Here is a 21,752-nt window from a genome sequence, read left to right on the forward strand (position 1 = left end):
GAAAGAGCACACATGCTTATATTCCCAAGGGAAAGGGCCAGATGAGATAAAAGGGGGGAAGATCCAGGTGAAGGGATCACTGGGGATGACGGAGAGAGGGCTCCGGGCAGGGGTGTGTTGGAAGGCGCATAGGACACATCTTGGCGATGCACCACACAGAGGGCTGGGAATCGGTGCTTCTGAGTTCGCAGGTGGGAAGGGCGGCCGGTGAAGGGACCGTCCACTCCTCTGGGAAGCAGGAGGCAAGATGCAGAGATGGTGGGGAGGGGATGGAAGGAAGCAAATGATGTCCGAATATAGGCGCATTCAGAGTGGTGAAGAGCCCCGCTTTGGAACGGAGCAGACCCTGTGCTCCCCTCCTGGTTCCGCCACTCACTAGCTGTGTCAGTGTGGGCAAGTTACTGAACCTCTCCGTGCCTCAGTTTTCTGATCTGTAAAATGAGCCTAATAACAAAAACCCGTAGCGGGGAATCGAATGAGTTGGTTCGTGCGTTACTTACAGCTGTGCCTGATACAAGATGCGCTCCATGTGGATTATCTATAATGGGAATTATTAATAGGACCGAGGGCGGATGCAGCCTGGGGCCGTGAAAACACCAGAATGTAAGTGTTGGGCGCCACGTTAGGAGGACCCAGCAAAGGAGGCGCCGTATTCTCCTAGAGTGGAAGGCATCAGGAAGTTGTCAGAAATGGGAGTACTTGACTTATACTCAGGGTCACAGAGAGGCCCTTTCAGGGAGAACAGACACTGGGGGCAGAGGCAGGGGTGCATGGTCTGGAGACGTGTGTGTGTGTGTGTGTGTGTGTGTGTGTGTGTGTAGAGGCCCTTTCTGCCCCGAGGGAGGGAGAGGGGCCGGGGAGCCACCTGAGCACAGTGGGAGCCCAGACCGCAGGGCCCCCAGCGCTCTGGGTCACCTCTGTGGCCACGGAGATTTTGGAAGCAGAGCAGTGACAGGGGGATGAGGGCAGCTGGTGGTGCCAATGACGACACTAAAGTTTTGGAGCGTGTACTCTGTGCCACTTGGTCCCTCCTCACACCCGGCCCGGGAGAAAGGCCCCTGTTGTTTTTCCCCACTGCTCCGACGTGAGCACGAAGGCCCACAGATGAAGTGACTCGAGCAGGCCGAGCAGCTGTTGAAGCTGGACAGTGTGACGCAGAGCCTGTTCCTGTGACCACCACGTTGCCACCATCTGTCCCACCGGCGGGGAGGGCGACAGGTGGAGGGATGAGCCGATGACCTCAGCGAAGCCTGCGGCAGCCTCCTGAGAGCAGATCTTTTGTCTTTTTCACCGGAAGTCTGGCTTTGAGGATCAGTACCCCCGCACAGAGTTCAAGGGCGCAGCGGACTCGTCCTGTGGATGCTGTGGACACTGGGGCCCTTCCAGAACCCAGCTGCTGGCTGGGGAACCTGGCAGGGTTCACAGGGCTGGACGGCCAGCCGGCAGTAGTGCTGTCTCTGCCTGCCTTCTGGAAACACAGGGTCTTATCCATGTGTCTGTCCACAGTCTCGCCGAACTGCCTGTTCGCAGTCTCACTCACCTGTGACTTTGGCTGGCTCGACCGGACCTGACGAGGCCAAGGCCACTACCGCTTGACTGCCTCGGTCCCCACGTTGTAGAATGTTCCCCGTGTGGCTAATCTGCGGTTTGGCCTGAGTCAGGTTCCCTCCTGAGCTCGTGGTACAGCTGGGGTGGAGGTGGCGAGGGGACCGTCAACACAGAGGGGCCGCTGTTCAGAAGTGCCATGATCTTCGTGGGCAGTGAAGCTTGAAATCTCAGTCATGTTCGACCTCACCCGGTATTCCTCCAGGCCCAGTTGGTATCCAGGTTCTGGTGATGTTTTCATTGTCAACGCTATGCAGGGCTCCTTCCTCTCAGCCTCCAGCTCCACACTAACCTTCTAGATCCCCATCACCAGAACACCTGCCAGATGCGGGCCTTCAATCTGACGCTCCCTTGCCTTTTCGTCTTGTCTCCTCTTAATATTAAAGCCTTCAGATGCTCTGTGATTTGTCTGACCTGTGATCGGCTCCCAAGGCCATGCAGCCTGGAGCTGACCACCGTCTCCACCTTGATTCCCCTCCATTTGGTCACCCTGATCTTCCTCTGTCACCAGATGTCCCGTTTCTACACCCCTGCCCTGCCCTCTTATCTGTCACCTCCCTGTCCTCTGGACAATGCCTTTTACCCTCGACTCTCCAGTTAAGTTGTGGGTCCATTGAAAACAGCTCTCTGCCCAGTGTGTCTGAAAAACACTTGGGAACTTTCGTGATTAATAGCTGATTTATAATCTCTTGGCCTTGGTTGTTGTTTTTTTCCTTTTTAATTCTTTATTGCATTTTTTAGAACATTCCATATGAGCCCTCTGACTGTGATAATGGAATATTTGTTAGAAGCAAAGCCAAGTAAAAGGAATTAACTCCTAATCCTGTTAAAGACTTTCTCATTATTCCGTGTGCTTGTGCTTTGGCTTCTCTTTGAAGCGCTGTGACAACAGGGACCACGTAACTCATCATGTGTCCCCCAAAGTGCCTTACATACAGGATTGCCCGAATACACGTCCGAGGCGGTGCATACCCTCCTGGGTGAGGAGTAGGTCACACATGGCCATCTCATGACTCGGGCTTTCCCTGTCTCTAAACATTTGTGTCTTTGCCTCCTTGGAAACTGCTCTTCCTACATCTTGCGGTTAAATCCATTAAGCCCAGAACCGCAGACAGTTTGGGGGCAGAATGTTGCTCCCTCGGTGGCTTTCTGCCCTTAGCAGCTTTTCCTACGGGCTGTAGCCACAGCCCCTCTACACCCTTCTGTGTTCTCTCAGACCCCCCCCCCCAGACACACAGGGCCCCCCACCCCCAGCTTCTGTGGGGTAAGGTCAGCTGTCTTTCATGGGAGCGCACGGGAGATCTGTTACTTGGGCTTTTCAACAGAAGACGAAATAGACCCAGAAATGCTTGAGAAACTGCTGCAAGCTTCTGAATCCAAGTATTTTCTTTCTTTCTTTCTTTTTTCTTTTTTCAAGAGACAGCAAAAGTGGGAGAGGGGCAGAGAGAGAGAGAGAGAGAGAGAGAAAGAGAATCTCAAGCAGGCTCCATGCACAGGGCAGAGCCCAACATGGGGCTCGATCTCATAGCCCTGAGATCATGGCCTGAGCCCAAATCAGGATGCTTAACCAACTGAGCCACTCAGGTGCCCCTGAGTCCAAACGTTTTCTACCAGTCGTAACTGGCTTTAAGTTTGCATATGGCTTGCAGTTATTATTAATGTAGTAATTTAATAGTTCCTGGCGTGTGGTCTTAGGGGGAAAAGATGTTAATAGTTTAGAAATAAAACATGGACAGAAAGCATAACCTGGTAAATTAAAGAAATGAGACAACTTTTTTTTTTTTTAATTTTTTTTCAACGTTTATTTATTTTTGGGACAGAGAGACAGAGCATGAACGGGGGAGGGGCAGAGAGAGAGGGAGACACAGAATCGGAAACAGGCTCCAGGCTCTGAGCCATCAGCCCAGAGCCCCACACGGGGCTCGAACTCACGGACCGCGAGATCATGACCTGGCTGAAGTCGGATGCTTAACCGACTGCGCCACCCAGGCGCCCCAACAACTTATTTTTTTAAAGTTTTTTAATGTTTATTTCTGAGATTCGGGGGCGGGGGGGGTGGAGGGGGGTAGAGAGAGACAGGGAGACACAGAATCCGAAGCAGGCTCCAGGCTCTGAGCTGTGAGCACAGACCCGGGGCTCCAACTCACGAACCGTGAGATCATGACCTGAGCCGAAGTCGGACGCTTAACAGCCTGAGCCACCCAGGTGCCCCAAATATGAGACAGCTACTTTTTTCTGTCTAATGTTGATAGTGAAAGTTTGGTTTGACAAGGCTCATGAATACTTTTAGCACAACCTTTGTTGGAAACACAAATTACGAGTGGTTCGTCTTTATGCTGAGCCTTTTGTCATTGCCATTTATAGCTATTCTGTTGATTCACTTGGTGAGCTCCATTCTGAGAGTCGATGAATGTGTTTCATGAGAGAATTATAAGAGCCCTGCAATTTGTTTTGATTGGTCTCCATGTTGATTCATAGCGAGCAGGTGCCATTGTTTGGAATTGGTTTTGGCAGTGGCTTGGTTACATAAACATTAGATACGTGAAATGAAAATCCATTTAAATTATTTTCATCAGGAAGAATAGGGGGAACTTTTATGTCGAATCCAAGAGCACCGTGGGTCTGTTTCTACAACTTTGGAACATAAACTTGCGCAGCCGACCATATGTCTGCACATACATGTGTATAGGTGGCCTCCCTCCATTGTGCAGCCATTTCTTTGACAGTTTCTGCGCATAGTCTAGAGAAAGAAATCCGACCCTGTGCTTTCTTAATATAGCAGAATTTTTCCAGTCTGAAAAATCTAGGCATTTCTACTTGGGAAACTACGTCAAGGATCATTTTCCGTTTGGTGCATGTTGGTTGCTTATTTTGAAGCCTTGGGAAATAATCCATCACAGTCTTAATCCTTGATTTTTCCTGCTTGCTTGTTATTGTTGTTTATTGCCTAAGCCGCATTAGAAAAGCATCAGACCTCTTCAAGGCACTGAAGAAGGACCGGTAATATTCTTAACCTCCCCAACAGAGCTATTTACAAGGCTGACATTTTCCTAAGAATAGCTTTTGAGGTTTTCCTGAATATATATACATTTTCACAAGTGTGTTTTTCCTCAGTCAAAGGATTGAACATGGACTTGGGATCACCAGTAGAATGAGCATATGGAAATCTCTTTGTAACCCTTTTAAGTAACATCCTAACCTTTGGGCTGCTTTTGGGTAAATTCCTTAAACGCAAGTTGGACATCTCATGCACACCCACGAAAATATGTTAAGTATCTCTTTCATGCTGCTGGGTCTTGCTCTGAGCAAGCTGCCCTGAAGCCTGGCATCTTCCTCACTCTGCCTCTGAACCTCGTGTCCCCCAAAAGCTACTCTAAGTCCATTTTCAGTTTTCTTCAGAAATGAAGTTTTCCGGGGTCTCTCTGGGCGGACTCGGGCTGTTCCTCTTCCAAGAACCCCAGAGTAAAACACATGCCGGGTTGTAGTGTAGCTGTCCCCATGTCTGTTTCTCCTACTAATGTGACTTCTGTGAAAGATCTTTGTCTTGATGGCTCCAGGGCCAAGTTCAGTGCCTGACATGTAATGCTCAATAAATGACTGAATTAATTGGATGAAAGAGGAAAAAAAAAAAAGAACGCGTGAATTAATTTGCTGGCAGGTAACGAAAATGAACTCAGAAGAGCACAGTTTACACAGAAGTGATTAACATTAGCATGCGGGCATGACCAAGGCCCCAAATATTTTTTAATTGCTTTCCCTATTGGGAAATGTTCTAGGCAGTGTTACCATATGTAGCCTGAATGGCATGAACGCGTTTGACTGTGGCTATCTGATGGCAGATCAGATCCCATAGGGCGAGTTGCCCTTGTAACGAGCAAAGAATTAATGAGCCTCCTCCTGGTTCCAAGGAGGATCTGAGAGGAGGCCTCACCCAAGAAGTGGCAGTGGCTCCAAACCGCAAGCACTGGCGAAGGGAGTCCGCAGAATTCATGGCAGAAGAGAAGTGGGTGGGACCCATGGTCACACAGAGTTCGTGGTGGACATGGGCATCGACACCAAACATGCAGAGGCCTATTCTGGTGTTTTTCCCATCTGTCCCTGTTGCCTGGCTTCATCGGTGTTTAATGGAGTGCCTGTTGTTACGAGCAGACCAGGAAGGACTTGGGGGCAGTGCCCCTCATGTCTTGGATCTACAGGTTGGCCTATTTAGTTGGGTAATTAGGTAATGAGCCGTTTGCACCCCCCTCCCCATTTGGTCTTGCATGAGGAGCAGACTCAATCAGCGGCGAATGAAAAATACTGACATCTGTGGCCCTAGCTGGAGACTCAGAGGTGCAAAGGATCACCGCTAACTCACCAATGGTCCCCAGGTGTCACAACTCTGCAACTTGGAGTAGCCGTGGAGCTTTCAAAAGCTCCCCTGCCACCCGGTAAATTCTGAAACGCCCTCTAGGTTGAGACTCCCTGATGTAGAACGCGTTTTACAGAAAATCATCGTGTAAATAGATATTGTGGCCTAACCTTTGGGCTGTGTTTACAAATTGAAAGAGGAAGTGCACTGTTGATTAAATGGGCTTCCGATTGTTTTTGTCAGACAGCTAGCGGGGAGAGTGTGGCTTTGTGGAGAGAACTGACTTGAAGGCCCACAAAACTCCAGATCAGGTCTCATTCCTGCCCCCACGTGACCCCAGGCACGTTGTCCCAAGTCATAGCCTCACTCTTAGACTTAATGTAGAGGCCACAGAAGGTAGCCATCTACTTGAAGCTCTTTGCGGATCCCCAGAGTCATAAAAATAGAAGTGTCCCAGCTCCTGGCCTACCTCCTAATCCACATTTCCTTTGAGATCATGTTTCTTAGGCAGATCATTAGCACATACCTGCTTTCCCACGTTCATTACTGTTTTCTGTGTCATTCTGTGGTCTGTCATGGGCCTGTTTGTTCTCAGAGCCCGAGGTCACTCTTGTTCTTTTTTGGACCACTGGCCAGTCATCCCCTATAGGATGCACGTCTCAGGATCCTCATGTTCGATGGTTTTCAGCGGGCTGGCCCCTGGGAGCCATACACAGGGGTTAGCAGTTACAGGGGATAAGAGAGAATCCAGGGAGTTCTCCCCCTGTCTCTGCTTCAGGGAGCGTCTCCATCGGTGACTCTGTCTTCCCCATGCCTGTAAACATACCTCTCCGTCTGTGGTTCCAGCTTCTGCCAATCAACCTTCACCACAGTGTTCTGGCCCCAGCAGATAAGCTCCACCTTTTGTGGTTCGTTAACACCCCTTTCTGTTGGTGTGCCTCTGGCCTTGAAAGTGGTGGTGGCTTCCTGCTGATGCGAATGTCTGCATTGCTTCACCATTTTTGCTTCACTTTCCAGCTCACCTATCACATTTATAATCAATTCCGTGTATTAAGTTCCCTCTCTTTAACGCACCCAGAATGGTTTCCGTTTTCCCTACTGGACCCTGACAACTCGCTTGAAGTAATAAAGCGTGTTGATTGCCTTTACTAGTCAGAATGTCTTAGATGACCCCACGCCTGTGCTGAGAATACGGATTCCACAGACCCACCACCCAAAGGTGGCGGTTTCGTTGTTTTGCTGGGTGGACCAAGAATCTGCATTTTCACAAAGCTCCCTGGGTGCTTGTGAGGGCCAGCACTGGTATAGAGAACCGTAGAGCCAGGCGGAGATGGAGGTGCTTGGAGAGATGGTCCCTGTGTGCCTACACCCACTAAGGGCTTCACTTCTACAGACCAGCCTTACAGCAAGAGAGCCTACCTTGGGAAAATGAAAAATGACTACCTCCCATGGATGTTATAGGACAGTCCGTCACGAGTGTCGATAGCACTGGCTAAAGTGGGATGCTAAGGGATTGTTTACGGTGGTAAATGAGCTCATGGATGGGACGGCTTGTCACACATGGTTGTTGCTCAACAAATGACCATGTGTCTTCTTCCCTCCAATTAAATGAAAGCTCAGAAATGGAGAAAGCTAAAGGGGTGCCTGGGTGGCTCAGTCAGTTGAGTGTCTGACTCTTGATTTCAGCTCAGATCATGATTCCAGGGTTGTGGGACGGAGCCCTACATCGGGCTCCATGCTGAGTGTAGAGCCTGTTTAAGATTCTCCCTCTGTCTCCCTCTGCCCCTCTCCCCGACGTGCACCCTTGCTCGCTGTCTCTAAAAAAAATTTAAAAATTAAAAAAAAAATGTAGAGAGCTATGAGATCATGTAAATTATTTACTCCTGAAGCTAACAGAATCCAGATACTAAGTATCAGAAAGGACAGATAAGCAATTAAATAGTCAAAATTCATTGCTTGGTATATATTTCTGTTATCTGAACTGGTGCTCAACAGTCTAACCATATGACACTGTAAGTTGGCTGTGTTCAATGTCAGAAATCATTTAAGAAAATAAGTCCTAACTGGGAGTCTGTATCAGATCACATGTTAACACATTTTGTAAGGAGACCTGACTCTTACGATTATGCCCTTACTTGGCCACTAAGAATTCTGCATTCCAGGCTCTTGCCAGAGACTATAACTTTGAGGGCTCTACTGTCCAATTCTTATCAAAAGGTTGGTTATGAGAAATACTTTCCAGGGAGGATTGCCTGAAGCATATGCAGTCCATTCATTCCTCATTGAGATAGCCTAAATATTATTCATGGTGTAAGTCAAGTCATGGGATCTCAACGTAATAGCTTCTTGTCAGTTTCCCTTTGCTTGGCAGGATTAGTGAAAAAAGACACATCTATCCTTATGGAGTTTTTTTTAACTCTGCGTTAAATGCAGAGACTCTCAGATTAAGAATACAATCCCATTTACCATTGCACCAAAAATAATAAAATAGTTAGCTAGGCATAAACTTAACCACAGACGTGAAAGACCTATGTTTCGAAAACTGTGAAACATTGATGAAGAAATTGAAAATGACACAAAGAGATGGAAACCTGTTCCATGCTCATGGCTTGGAGAATCAATATTGTCAAAATGTCCATGCTACCCAAGCGATGTATAGATTTAATGCAGTCCCCATCAAAATACCAACAACTTTTCACAGAACTAGAACAAATCCTAAAATTTGTGTGGAACCACACAAGACTCCCGAATAGCCAAAGTGGTCTTCAGAAAGGAGAACAAAGCTGGAGGTGTTATACTCTCAGATTTCGAGATACACTACCAAGCTGTAATAATCAAAATAATATGGTACTGGCACAAAAATAGACATACAGATCAATGGAATAGAGAATCCACAAATAAACCTTCACTTAAACTATGAATTAATCTACAACAAAAGAGGCTAGACTATACAATGGGGCAAAGACAGTCTCTTCAACAAATGGTGCTGGGGGAACTGGACAGCTACGTGCAAAAAAAAACAAAAAAAAAAAAGGAAGAGGAAAAAGAGGAAGGAAGGAACTCGACCACTTTATTACACCCTATACAAAAATAAACTCAAAATGAATTAAAGACCTAAATGTGAGACCTAAAACCATAAAACGCCTAGAAGAAAAAAATGCAGTAGTTTCTTGGATGTCAGCCATAGAAACGTTTTTCTAGATATGTTTCCTGAAGCAAGGGAAACAGAAGAGAAATCAAACGATTGGGACTATACCAAATTAAAAAACTTTTGCAGAGCAAAGGAAACTGTTAGCGAAACAAAAGAGTAACCTACGTGTAGGAGAAGATACTTGCAAATGGTGTGTCCTGTGAAGGGTTAATATCCAAATATATAAAGAACTTCTACAACTCAACAACGCAAAGACCCAAATAATCCAATTTAAAAAGGAGCAGAGCACTTGAATAGACATTTCTCCAAAGAGGACATCCAGATGGCCAACAGACACATGAAAAGATGCTCAGCATCACTCATCATCAGGGAAATGCAAATCAAGACGTCAATGAGGTATCACCTCACACCTGTCAGAATGGCGAACACCAAAAAGACAAGAAATAACAAGTGTCAGTGAGGATGTGGAGAAAAAGGAACCCTCATGCATTGTTGATAGGAATGCAATCTGGTGCAGCCACTGTGGAAAACAATATGGAGGTTCTTCAAAAAATTGAAAGTAGAACTACTGTGTGGTTGAGTAATCCCACTACCAGCTATTTATCCAAAGAAAACAAAAGCACTTTGAAAAAATAGACGCCACACCATGCTTACTGCAGCATTATTTACAATAGGCAAGATACGAAATCAACACATGTTCGTCAATAGATGAGTGGATAAAAAAGTGATATATGTAGACCATGGAGTATTGGCTATATCAGCTATAAAAAAGAACGAGATCTTGCCCTCTGCAATAACATGGACGGACCTAGAAGGTATAATACTAGGTAAAATCCATCAGAGAAAGATAAATGCCATATGGTTCCATTGTATGTGGAATTTAAGTGGCAAAACAAATGAACAGAGAAAAAAGATAGACAAAAAAAAAAAAAGAAAAAAAAGACTTACAAAGAAAACAAACTGATGGTTGCCAGAGGGAAGGTGGGTAGGGGGATCCATGAAATAGATAAGTCATTGACTCATTATATTGAACACCAAAACTCATATAACAAACACTGTATGTATAATTATACTTCAATTAAAAAGAGAGAAAAAAACTCTCATAGGTTTCTAGACAGAGAAAACCAGTCAGTTACCACGACAGGGGCATCAGTCTAGCATGAAACTCCTTACTTATAATCCAGAAAGCAAGAACACAGCAATACCATATTTATAGAGAGTTGAAGGAACAAAGGACTGAGCTAAGAATCCCGTCACCAGCCAAGAGATCTAGTCATATATGAGGCCAAAAGAAAGACATGTTTAGATATGGAGTGACTCAAAGCGGGCCATCCATGTGCCACTTGTGAGGAAATTACTTAAGAAATGTTCCAGGGGCACCTGGGTGGTTCAGTCTATTAAGCGTCCGACTTCGGCCCAGGTCATGATCTCACAGTTTGTGAGTTCGAGCCCCTCGTCAGGCTCTGTGCTGACAGCTCAGAGCCTGGAGCCTGCTTCAGATTCTGGGTCTCGCTCTCTCTCTGCCCCCCACCCCTGTTCACACTCGGTATCTCTCAAAAATGAAGTTTTTAAAAAAATGTCTTAATACCTCCTGTGGACGAGGAAGAGAGAGGAGATGTCATGGGTTGGATTCTCTGAAAGCAGGCAAGGAAACAGAGTTTTTGCATGCAAGATATTTATTAGAGGTCCACACCTGTGTTAGGAGTTGAACTGTATCCTGCAAAAAAAAAAATATATATATATATATATATATATACACATATATATATATATATACATAAAAATATATATACAAGTTCTAAACCCTGGTACCTGTGAACGTGACCTTATTTGGAAATAGAGCCTTTACTCATGTCATCAAGGAAAATGAGGTCAGGAGGGTGAGCCCTAATCCAATATGGCTGACGTCCTTTCCAGAAGAGGAAGATGCCACGTGAAGACAGACACGTGGGGAGAATGCTGTATGACAGGATCAATGCAGCCACAAGCCAGGGAACACCAAGGGTCAGTGGCCACCAGCAGAAGCAGGAAGAGGAAGGGAAGGATTTTACCCAGAGCCTCAGGGGGAGCATGGCCCACCTGATGCCATGATTTGGGACTTGCAGCTTCCAGAACCACGAGAGAAGAAATTCCTACCATGTGAAGGCACACATGCGGAGACTAATACAGCCTGTGAAAGGAAGAGGTGGGGTGAGCAGAGGCAGAAGCCCGGCTCCCCTGCAGGACCCACGAAGCGGGCCCGACTTGGCCAGGAGCTGCCCCACCATTCGGTCACAGGATGTGGGCAGCCCCGGGGAGGCCATCGCCTCGCTGAGGTGGCTCTTGACAGGGGCAGACCCTGACGGAGCAGATAGGAAAACGTAGATTCTCTTGATGATTTGAAAATAGAATAACTAACCAAATATACATGGCATGAACTGTTGTCATTACTAGGAAGAAGAAAGTGGAATTGCAAGTCGGATTAATCCAGCAAAGAGGAAATGAATAAAAATAAATGTGGCAACAATAAATGTAGTTAATAGTAAATAAATATATTGGAAGCAAGCCAGATACAATCCTATCGCAATAGATGTGAATTTGTTAAAATCCCCTTTGAGGGGCGCCTGGGTGGCGCAGTCGGTTAAGCGTCCGACTTCAGCCAGGTCACGATCTCGCGGTCCGTGAGTTCGAGCCCCGCGTCGGGCTCTGGGCTAATGGCTCGGAGCCTGGAGCCTGTTTCCGATTCTGTGTCTCCCTCTCTCTCTGCCCCTCCCCCATTCATGCTCTGTCTCTCTCTGTCCCAAAAATAAATAAACGTTGAAAAAAAAAAAAAAATTAAAAAAAAAAAAATCCCCTTTGAAATGGCAGACTCTTAAATTAGCAAAAACAAAACAAAACTCCAGTTTCAGGCTAGTTTTAAGGAACACAGATAAAACAAATGACAGCTAAAAAAGTTCAACGGACAAAGATAAGCCAAGTGTATGCAAGTAAAAGGAAAACAAGTGTACATGAACCACAATGGAACTCAAAACTAAAATTATTAAGTAAGAAAGGATCCTTTTCAAAGTCAAGAGGATATTTCACCAGGACACTATTACACATAGATTATACACTAGTCAGCATTGTTGTGGAAAATTTAAGGCAAACAAATAAAACAAAAAAAATTATAGGAGAATATGATAGAACTATAACTATATTATCGTAAGCCAGCCAGGAATAAACACCCTTATTGAAACATCTTTAACGTTCTAGAACTTTCATTTCTCTGAGAAAGAATCTTAGAAGTTGGGCCGAGCTTGGTCAGTGCATTAATGGTTCTTTTTGAAGGGCCGTTGCTACATTCCTGTCTAGAAAAAGGTTGAAGCCGTCAGTCGAATGGCGCAGGAAGAGTCCTTGATTATTGACATACTTGTCAGCATTGGACGTTCGCCATCTTTAAAATGTTTTCCAAGTTGGTGGGCAGGTAGTAGCATCTCAGTTATTATAATTCGTGTTCTCTTACCACTCAGCAGGCTTATCCCTTTCACAGGTTTACCGGTGATCTAGATTTTCAGTTCACAACCTTCACTTATTTTCATCCTGTGTGGTCTGTCTTTTCCTTCGTAATCAATTTGTAGAGTTTCCTAGTACGTTAGACACTAACCCTGTCATGTGAGCTGCAATGTAGTACGAGCAGGGGAGGGGCAGAGACAGAGGGAGACACAGAATCCGAAGCAGGCTCCAGGCTCTGAGCCATCAGCACAGAGCCCGACGCAGGGCTCGAACTCAACAAACTGCAAGATCATGACCCGAGCCGAAGTCGGATGCTTAACTGACTGAGCCACCCAGGTGCCCCTACCGTCTGCATTTTTAATGAATTCCAACGGACTCAGTCTGGAGCTCTTACCTCTTTTATTTTATACTTATTTACAAATATTCAAAATCCTACCCTAGTTCATGACCTTTAACTTTGACATTATCAAATTTAAAACAAATGACAAGCAAAGAGAAACGAAGTTTGGTGAATGTCAGCATGCCTCGGGGGGCAGAACAGAACCTGGGATATATGGTTCGTGCTATTGATTGCTGCCTGTGGTTCAGGGTTTGAAGAGCATTAATGTTTCCCTTACTGTTAAGTGTGGAGTGCTCATTGCGTAACCCTTGGAGAATGTAGAAAAAATATAAAAATGGAAACCCGAAGCATTCATAATCCCATCGTCCACAGATAATCACCAGGGCTTCTGTGAATTTCTTTCTTCCTTCTTCCAGGCACATATAGAAATATATAGAATTGTACATAATCTCTCTAAAACGTACTCATCTTGGCTCCCATAGTTATGAATGATGCACTTTAACTGGTTCAGGAGCATAGCAGGTCTAGGAACAAATGGTAATTACCACTCTGTCCATTTCATTGCCCATTTGCAGTTTACCAGAACATTCCCAAGCGTCTCATTTGCCTCCCCTGCACAGATGTCCCAGTGAAGAGGTCCGCGTGACCTTTGTTCAACATCGCCCTAAGAAAAGTCGTAGAGTACAGGCAACATTTCATGGCATCCTTTTATCATTATTGCCTGTTTTGTAATGTCTTAGAGAAATTGCTTTTTAAAACTGGAAGTTTACCTATTTCTCTTCTCCTCTTTTCTGCTGTCCATTCAGGGGTGACCTACAACATAATACAAAGGATCATTTCATCATCTGTCCTGCAGTCAAGCCCGTTAGTCAACCCCTCCCTATGGTGGGTTTTCCAAAGACCCTTCATTGTTGCTCTTGGAAGTTTCTCGGTTTTCAGAGCTGCCAAGTCTTCGAGGTTTAATGACTCCATGGCATCCTTTAGGGAACTCTTCATTCTGTTGCTTCTGTTACACCGTTGACGGGTAAAGAAAACCGTGCCCTTACTGTCATTAGCGCGTAATAAATGGGAGACATGCACATACCCTAGTGAGAAATGGGGTAGAGCTTCAGACAGATGATCCACCACAGGAGTTCAAACAACCAAGTAAACATGACAGAGTTGTCTGTTTGCTTTGAAACATACACAGGCAAAATTAGATGATATTTTTGCCCAGAATTGGCCAAGTGTTTTATTTGATTTTAAATGATGACCCTTGCTGCTGCGAGAGATACAAAGTTAGATATATTTTACCCAGTAAACATCGTTCTGTGAATCTTTAGCGGCTCTGATGGACTTGCCGTTGGAAATTCTAAGAACACAGAAGACAGTTTTACTCACAACAAAAAGAAAGCATCCTGAATGTCCGTTAATAAATATTGAACTATGATGCATTTTTATGATAGTTATTCAGATGTTAGACCTTTTTCCAATTAATATTTAGTGATGCAGACAATGTTTATATAAAGCAAAAAGGGCCCAAGTACAAAGTTGTATGTAATGTATGACCCCAGTTTTGTTAAAAAATAAACACACATTTGAAAAAGATCCACTGGTAAAAAAAAAAAAAAAAAGACAAAGATCCACTGGTGAAATAAGTGAATATTCACAGGTAATAGGATTAAAGGTGATAGTTTTACTTTTCTTTTTCTTATTCAAATAAAATACTTGTTTTACTTTTCATAGGGAAAAAACATCATGTGAAATTTTCTTTTAATGTTTATTTATTTTTTGAGAGAGAGAGAAAGAGAGAGAGAGAAGGAGCCGGGGAGGGACAGAGGCAGAGGGAGACACAGAACCCGAAATGGGCTCCAGGCTCCGAGCTATCGGCACAGAGCCCGATGTGGGGCTTGAACTCATGAGGTGTGAGATCATGACCTGAGCTGAAGTCAGATACGTAACCGACTGAGCCATGCGGGTGCCCCACAGACATTATTTTTAAATTTGAACCCCAGACATTATTTTTAAATTTAAAAAGTATGTTTAGTTTTTAAAATGACTGAAAGATCATGAACACTTACACATTTGATTAAAAAAAAATCAAGGAACCTTCCCCATATATTATGAAACTTAACTCCAAGTTAGTTTGCAGAGTTTTGGGAGTAGTCTGGTTATGTCAGGAAAATGAAAACGTGGCATATTCAGTAGTGTTTTACATCTTAAAAAGGGCTTAAAATGCACGTGGAGATTATGTCTATTGAAGTATGTACAGTCTAAAAGTCTTTTTCATTGATGAAGGAGATTGTGTTGAGTTAATGACATGGCCATTTATTCCATGCCAACTATATCTAATGTTACCACGCCGCTGGCACCTTCCAAAGAATCCTGCGTACATTGTGATTGTTGGTGTTGGACCCCTCAGTTATGTCTTGATCACCTTCCTTCAGGGGATCAGCTCTCTTCCCATGCATAAAACACCCAAGGAGATGGAATCAGATGCTGCCTGCATTGATCTGATGGTGTGTTATTATCTTTCTTAGCAATTTATTCATTCATTCATTCTATAAATATTTACGAAGCACTTACTGTATGCCGGGTACGGTTTAAGTGTTAGAGGTACATCGTTGAACAAAACAGACTAAAGTCCCTGCCTCTGTGGAGTTTAAATTTTCAGGAGGAGACAGACTGAAACAAAAACCCACTGTAATAAATAAGGAAACTCTATTGTATGTTGGATACTGATGAGTGCTATGGGTGAAAAAGAAAGAAAGGGAGAGAGGAAGGAAGGGAGAGAGAGAGGAAGGAAGGAAGGAAGGAAGGAAGGAAGGAAGGGTAAATAAAAGAAGGAAAGAAAGGAAGGAAGGAAATAAAAACAAAAGAAGGAAAGGAAGGAAAGAGAAGGAAGGAAGGAAAGAAAGAAAGAAAAGAAAGAAAGAAAAAGAAAAGAAAAAGAAATTAAGGAGACTTAAGGGGAATCAGGAGTATGGGGTATTGGGGCAGGGAGGTACCAAATAGGATATAGTTTAAAATAGGATCATCAAGCTAAGCATCAGATACAAGTTGACATTTGAACAAAGACCTGAAGGAGATGAGCAGGTACCTGTGGAAGACTGTTCAGGCAGTGGGAATAACTCAAGCAAAAAGCTTTAGTGTAGCAGCATTCTGGTGTTGGAAAAAAAGCAGAGTACGTGAAGCAGGGGAATGGAGGGGGAGTTCAGAGGTGCTAAGGTCAGAGGAGGAATGGGAAGAGGGTGGGTAGATCGTACAGGACCACATCCACCATTGCAAGGACTTTGGCTTTTACCCTGGATGAAATGGGAAACCACTGTAGGGTCTTAAGAGAAAAGGGACTTGGTATGATTAGGTTTAAAAACAGATCACTGTGGCTGAGAATAGATTGCAGATGGGTGTGGATGGCCCTAGCAAGCCCTGTTGAGAGACCGAGAGGAGGTAACACATGCTCCAGACTATGGTGGCTCTGCTCATGAACACAGAGCAGGAGTGGTGACAGGTGACTGGATTCTGGATGTCTTTCAGAGGCTTTGCTGGCAGGTTGACTATGTTGTAAGAGAAGGAGGACTCTAAGATTTGGGGCCTGAACAGCAAGAGGTTGGAGATGCCATTAACTGAGATGGCAAAAGTCCAAGGAAAGGAAGGGAGGGAATATCAGGATTATGGTTTTAGATTTGCAAATTTGGAGGTTTCTGGTAGATATCCACATGGAGATGTCAAGAAGACTATTGGATATGCAACTCTGGAGCCCAGAAGAGAGCTCCAGATGGTATTTGGAGACTCTCAAGAAAGTATGGATAGAGAAGAGAACCAAGGAGTCAGTCCTGGGGATGCCTGGGTGGCTCGGTCGGTTAAGCGTCTGACTTTGGCTCAGGTCATGATCAGGTTTGTGAGTTCAAGTCCCACAGCGGGCTCTGTGCGGACAGCTTGGAGCCTGGAGCCTGTTTCATATTCTGTGTCTCCTTCTCCATCTGCCCTTCCTCCACTTGCACTCTCTCTATCTCAAAAATGAATAAAAACATTTTTAAAAAATTTTTAAAAAAGGAGTCAGTCCTGGATACTCCAATATTAAGAGGTTACAGAGAAAGAAAGGGAGAACCGTCTAAGTAGACTGATAGGTCAGGCAGAATGGGGACTTAGAGTTAGCCATTGGATTTGGCAGCATGGAGGTCCTTGGTGATTTTGATGAAAACGTTCACAGTGTAGTGGGGAGAGCAAACCCCTGATTGAGGTGCATTAAAGAGAGAATATGTGAAAAGGAATCGGGGGTTGAGAGTAGAAACATCTTTTTCAAGGAGTTTTGCCGCAAGGAGGAAGTGGAATCCAGAAAAGGCTTTTATTTTGTTAAGGTGGAAGAAATGGCAGAGCGCTGATGGGGTAGAAATAGAGTGAAAAATTGAAGCCGCCGAGAGGAAGGGGAGAATCGTAGGAACGAAGTCCTTGAATAGGTGACAGGCTCTGCTCAGTTTACATAAGCTTTTCTTGTTTTAGAATTACTAACTGTTGTCACATTCATTGCCAGCATTTCCGCCTTGTTGCTTGCCTTTTAATACGTTCATGATCTATTTTGACATTAAGTCGAGAAATTTGAGCGGTCAAATCAACTAAACTTTTTTATTGTGTAACTTTTATGTGTATAAAAATGTTTGCCTACGCAAGGATCCAATATTAGTTAAATACCTATATATTCGTATGAAGTAATTGCGTAATTTGAGCTTTTCCAGGGGCATGACCTAGCCTTTGGTTTGCCTTTTTGTTTCAATGAGCCTGAGACCTTTCAGGTATTATAATTCCACTTATACATTATTCAAACCTCACCAAAATATTATGAAGGGACTAAAAAATCAATTATTTTTTCAAAAATGTTTATTTCGAGTTGGGGGAGGGGAGGGGGTGAGAGAGAGAGAGGGAGAGAGAGAGAATCCCATTGTGGGGCTCCATCTCATGAACTGTGAAATCACGACCTGAGCCTAAACCAAGAGTCAAACACTTAATTGACTGAGCCACCTGGGTGCATTGAAAATCAATTATTTTTTAATTGTATTAAGCAGATATAGTGTGGGAAGCACTAGCATCTGAAACACCTGTCCATATTATAGTTGATGGGTTATAATCCAGTTAGTTACATGGACACAAATGGAAATACAGATTTGTCTAAGAGAGTGCTTTGATGGGTGGGCAGTCATAGGTCTGGTGAGGTTAGTTTACCATGATCCATTCTTTAATTTCCTTGGATGTTTTTTTAGTCCTTTCAAGCATGTAGGAGTCTTTTAGTCCCAATGCAGAGAAATGGCTAGCAAATTCTTAGGTTTAATCCACACCATATTTATTAAAAGCCCAAGATTTAGAGGTGCCTGGGTGGCTTAGTTAGGCCTCCGACTTCAGCTTGGGTCATGATCCCATGGTTTGTGAGTTTGAGCCCCGCGTCAGGCTCTGTGCTGGAGCCTGCTTCCAATTCTGTGTCTCCCTCTCTCTCTCCTCTCTCTCTCTCCCTCCCTCTCTCTCTCTCTCTCTCTCTCTCTCTCTCTCTCTCTCTCAAAAATAAACATTAAAAAAAATTAAAAGCCCAAGATTTAAAATCTGCTTCAACAACCTAATTATCCATCAGTAGATGAATGGGTAAGGTAGATGTGGTACACACACACACACACACACACACACACACACACACACACACACTGAACTGTTACTCAGCCATAACACAGGATGAGATCTTGCCATTTGCAACCATATGGATGGACCCAGAGAGTGTAATGCTAAGTGAAATAAGTCAGAGAAAGTCAAATACCAAATGATTTCACCAATACGGGGAGTCTAAAGAACAGACGAATAAGCAAGCAAATGCAGAAGCAGACCCTTGAATCTAGAGAAGAGACTGATGGTTGCCAGACGGGAAGGGATGAGGGGGACAGGTAAAAATGGGGACGGGGAGGGGGATGTACAGGCTTCCAGAATGAGTGACAGGGATGAAAAATACAGCATAAGGAATTTGGTCAATGGAATTTTGATAGTGTTATAGGGAGACTGAGGGTAGCTGCCCTTGTGAGCAGAGCAGAGCATCCAGACTTGTCACATCACTGTGTGGTATCCCCAAACCTAATATAACATTGTGTCCGTTATACTTTAATTAAAACTTTTTCTTCTTAAAAAAATAAAATAACATGTGTTTCAAAGGGTTACAAGAAAGTCAGAAGTGTTAACCTTCCTTGGTGTATCCTAAGAAAAGACCCTTAAATGTCACGGTTCTGGATTAAGTAGTTCTTCTCGTTTGCCAGATGAGTGGCTATAAAAATTAAGGTGAATTAAAAGGTAAGATACAAAAATCTTAGCCTTACAAAGTGAAAAGGACGCATGTTTAAACATCTTACATATTCCAGTGAGACAAAAATATTTTCTCTAAAAGCATTGAAAGAAGTCACATAGGGAGTCAATAGTGTTGTGCATGAAAAATAGAAAACTCTATGTCATAATTATAATATGAAAGACAGCAGCATGGAAAATATTAATAACGTGCTTGGATACAGATGAATAACCTTGATACATAAAAATCAATAAGAAAAACACTAGTAATAATAACCATAATGGGTAAAAATCAATAACTAAAACACTAAGAACCCAGTACATAAGCAGACACAGTAATAGAAAACTCAAAAGATGAGCGGCTCCTGGGTGGCTCAGTTGGTTAAGTATCTGACTTTGGCTCAGGTCATGATCTCGTGGTTCGTGAGTTCGAGTCCCTCATCAGGCTCCGAACTGACAGCTCAGAGCCTGGAGCCTGCTTTAGATTCTGTGTCTCTCTCTCTCTCTCTGCCCCTCCCCTGCTTGTGCTCTGTCTCTCTCTGTCTCTGTCTCTCTCTCTTTCAAAGATAAACATTTTTAAAAATTTAGAAAACTCAAAAGAAATACAGGAAGGTTAAAAAAGGCAAAAAAAAAAAGGTATGCAAGCCATCTTAACGTTTACTAATAATTTTCAGAAGTGCACATTAATATCAAGAGATGCTTTCTTTCACCTCTGAAATTAGCAAAGATAATTAAAATGGTAATAGTCACTGAAAGCATGTAATGAAACAAGCACCCACTCACCGAAGATAGTGTGAATGGGCATATGCTGGGAAAGAAAGTTACTATTCTTCTAATGACCTTGATATTCTAGGAATCTAAGAAAACACTGAAATTGGACAAAAATAGATGCACAAAATAATTCTTGTTGTATTATTTGTAGGCGTAAAACCCTTGGAGCGCCTCACCTGTCCTTTAACGTTAGCGTTGTCGAAGGTGAAGGACTAACATGCAGTTGTGTTCACACACTGGCGTGCCCTGCAGCCAGAGACCATGATTATTCCTACAACGAGATGTTTATAATCAAACGGGAAAACACGTATTACCGAAATGTCTTTGAAAACTGCTGGGTGAAAGTGGTATCGTAACATTCTTAGCATAAAACTACGGGGAACCAAAGGTGATAACATAGAAGCCCAAATGTGAAGAGTGGAGTTGCCCAAGGGCAGTAGAATTGAGTACTTTTTTTGTCCTGATTTATATTTTTTGGTACTTTCCAGATACTTTTAGAGGAAGCGTCTATAATCAGAGGAGGCTTTTTTTTTTTAAGACTTTATAGAAAGAAACTTGTGCGTATGATTTGGGCTTGGACTTCTATACTATCTTTCTTAGAGCATATGGGAGCAAGTATTCTACCAAAATGGTTTAGTGGTAAAGATTTATTTTGTAAAGACTGGGGAACACAGATTTTTTTCTTTTTTCTTTTCCTTTTTTTTTTTTTTTTGTTAGTATTCTGAGAAATCTCTTCCTTTCTTGGAGATCAGAGTGATAACAACACAGATGTAATTAACCGAAGCGGATTCTCCAGGTAACAGTATTATTAGCATATGGTGTTTCAGAGCCGAGTGGTAAGTTGACACGGGTACGTTTTTCTCCTGTAGATGTCGTCTGCTGCTGAAAATGGAGATGCAGCATCTGGAAAACAGAACGAAGAAAAAACTTACAAAAAGGTGAGTGACTGTTTTGTTTTCTTTCTTCGGTTCAGAAAGAGGAACGCGGTCGTTGCCTGGAAAGTTGCATATATCCGAGGCCTTGTTTCCCTCTAAAGCAGTTGTGTGTAAATTACAAACTTAGTTTCCTGTTGCCCTCACGGATTCAGTGGTTCAAACGACACAGAGGTATTGTCTTGTAGGACTACAGGTCACAAGGCCAACATGGGTCTCCCTGGGCCAGGATCCAGGTGGCTGTAGGCTGCGTTCCTTTCGGGAGTTTCTAGGGGACAGTCTGTTGTTCCCTTGTCTTTCCAGCTTCTCCAGGTTGCCTGTGTTGCCCGTTATCATGATTCCCTTCCAACCTCAAAGATGGCAAAGACCAGCTGAGTCTCTCTCAGGCTGTATCACTCTCACACTTCAAAGAACTCTTGTGATTACGCTGAGCCCTCATAGATAATTCAGAATAATCCCTTTTTTAATTATTACTAGTTTTTTATTTGAGAGAGAGAGAGAGAGAATATCCCAAGCAGGTTCCACAGTCCGTGCAGAACCCAATGCAGGGCTCGATCCCCTGACCCTGGGAACATGACCTGAGCTAAAACCAAAAGTTGAACGCTCAACTGACCGAGCCACCCAGGTGCCCCAATCCCTTTATTTTCAAGTCAGCTGATCAGCAACCTTAATTTCTTTTGCAACCTTAACACCTCCTTGCCATATGATGTATTCACAGATCGCCATGGGACGTGGACGTCTTTGGGGAGGGGTGGTTTTTCCATGTTGTACATCATTGACAGTTACTATGCTATATAGATCATTGACAGAAGGTGGTTATTTGAAGACTCTTGTAACTCT

The 21,752-nt window shown here is 43.8% G+C and overlaps 1 protein-coding gene across 1 annotated transcript in view; it reads left to right on the forward strand.

Annotated features, from left to right (window-relative positions):
- Positions 1-21,752, forward strand: part of PIP5K1B (phosphatidylinositol-4-phosphate 5-kinase type 1 beta) — a 293,079-nt gene that overhangs the window by 106,902 nt on the left and 164,425 nt on the right. The window contains exon 2 of the mRNA XM_086684735.1: positions 20,850-20,918. Within this exon, the coding sequence (XP_086540861.1) occupies positions 20,850-20,918 (69 nt within the window). The remainder of the gene's footprint in view (positions 1-20,849; positions 20,919-21,752) is intronic.

The sequence above is a fragment of the Puma concolor genome, chromosome D4 (genome assembly GCF_028749965.1).
Source record: "Puma concolor isolate L17-30 chromosome D4, mPumCon1.1.hap2, whole genome shotgun sequence".
Classification (NCBI taxonomy): domain Eukaryota; kingdom Metazoa; phylum Chordata; class Mammalia; order Carnivora; family Felidae; genus Puma; species Puma concolor.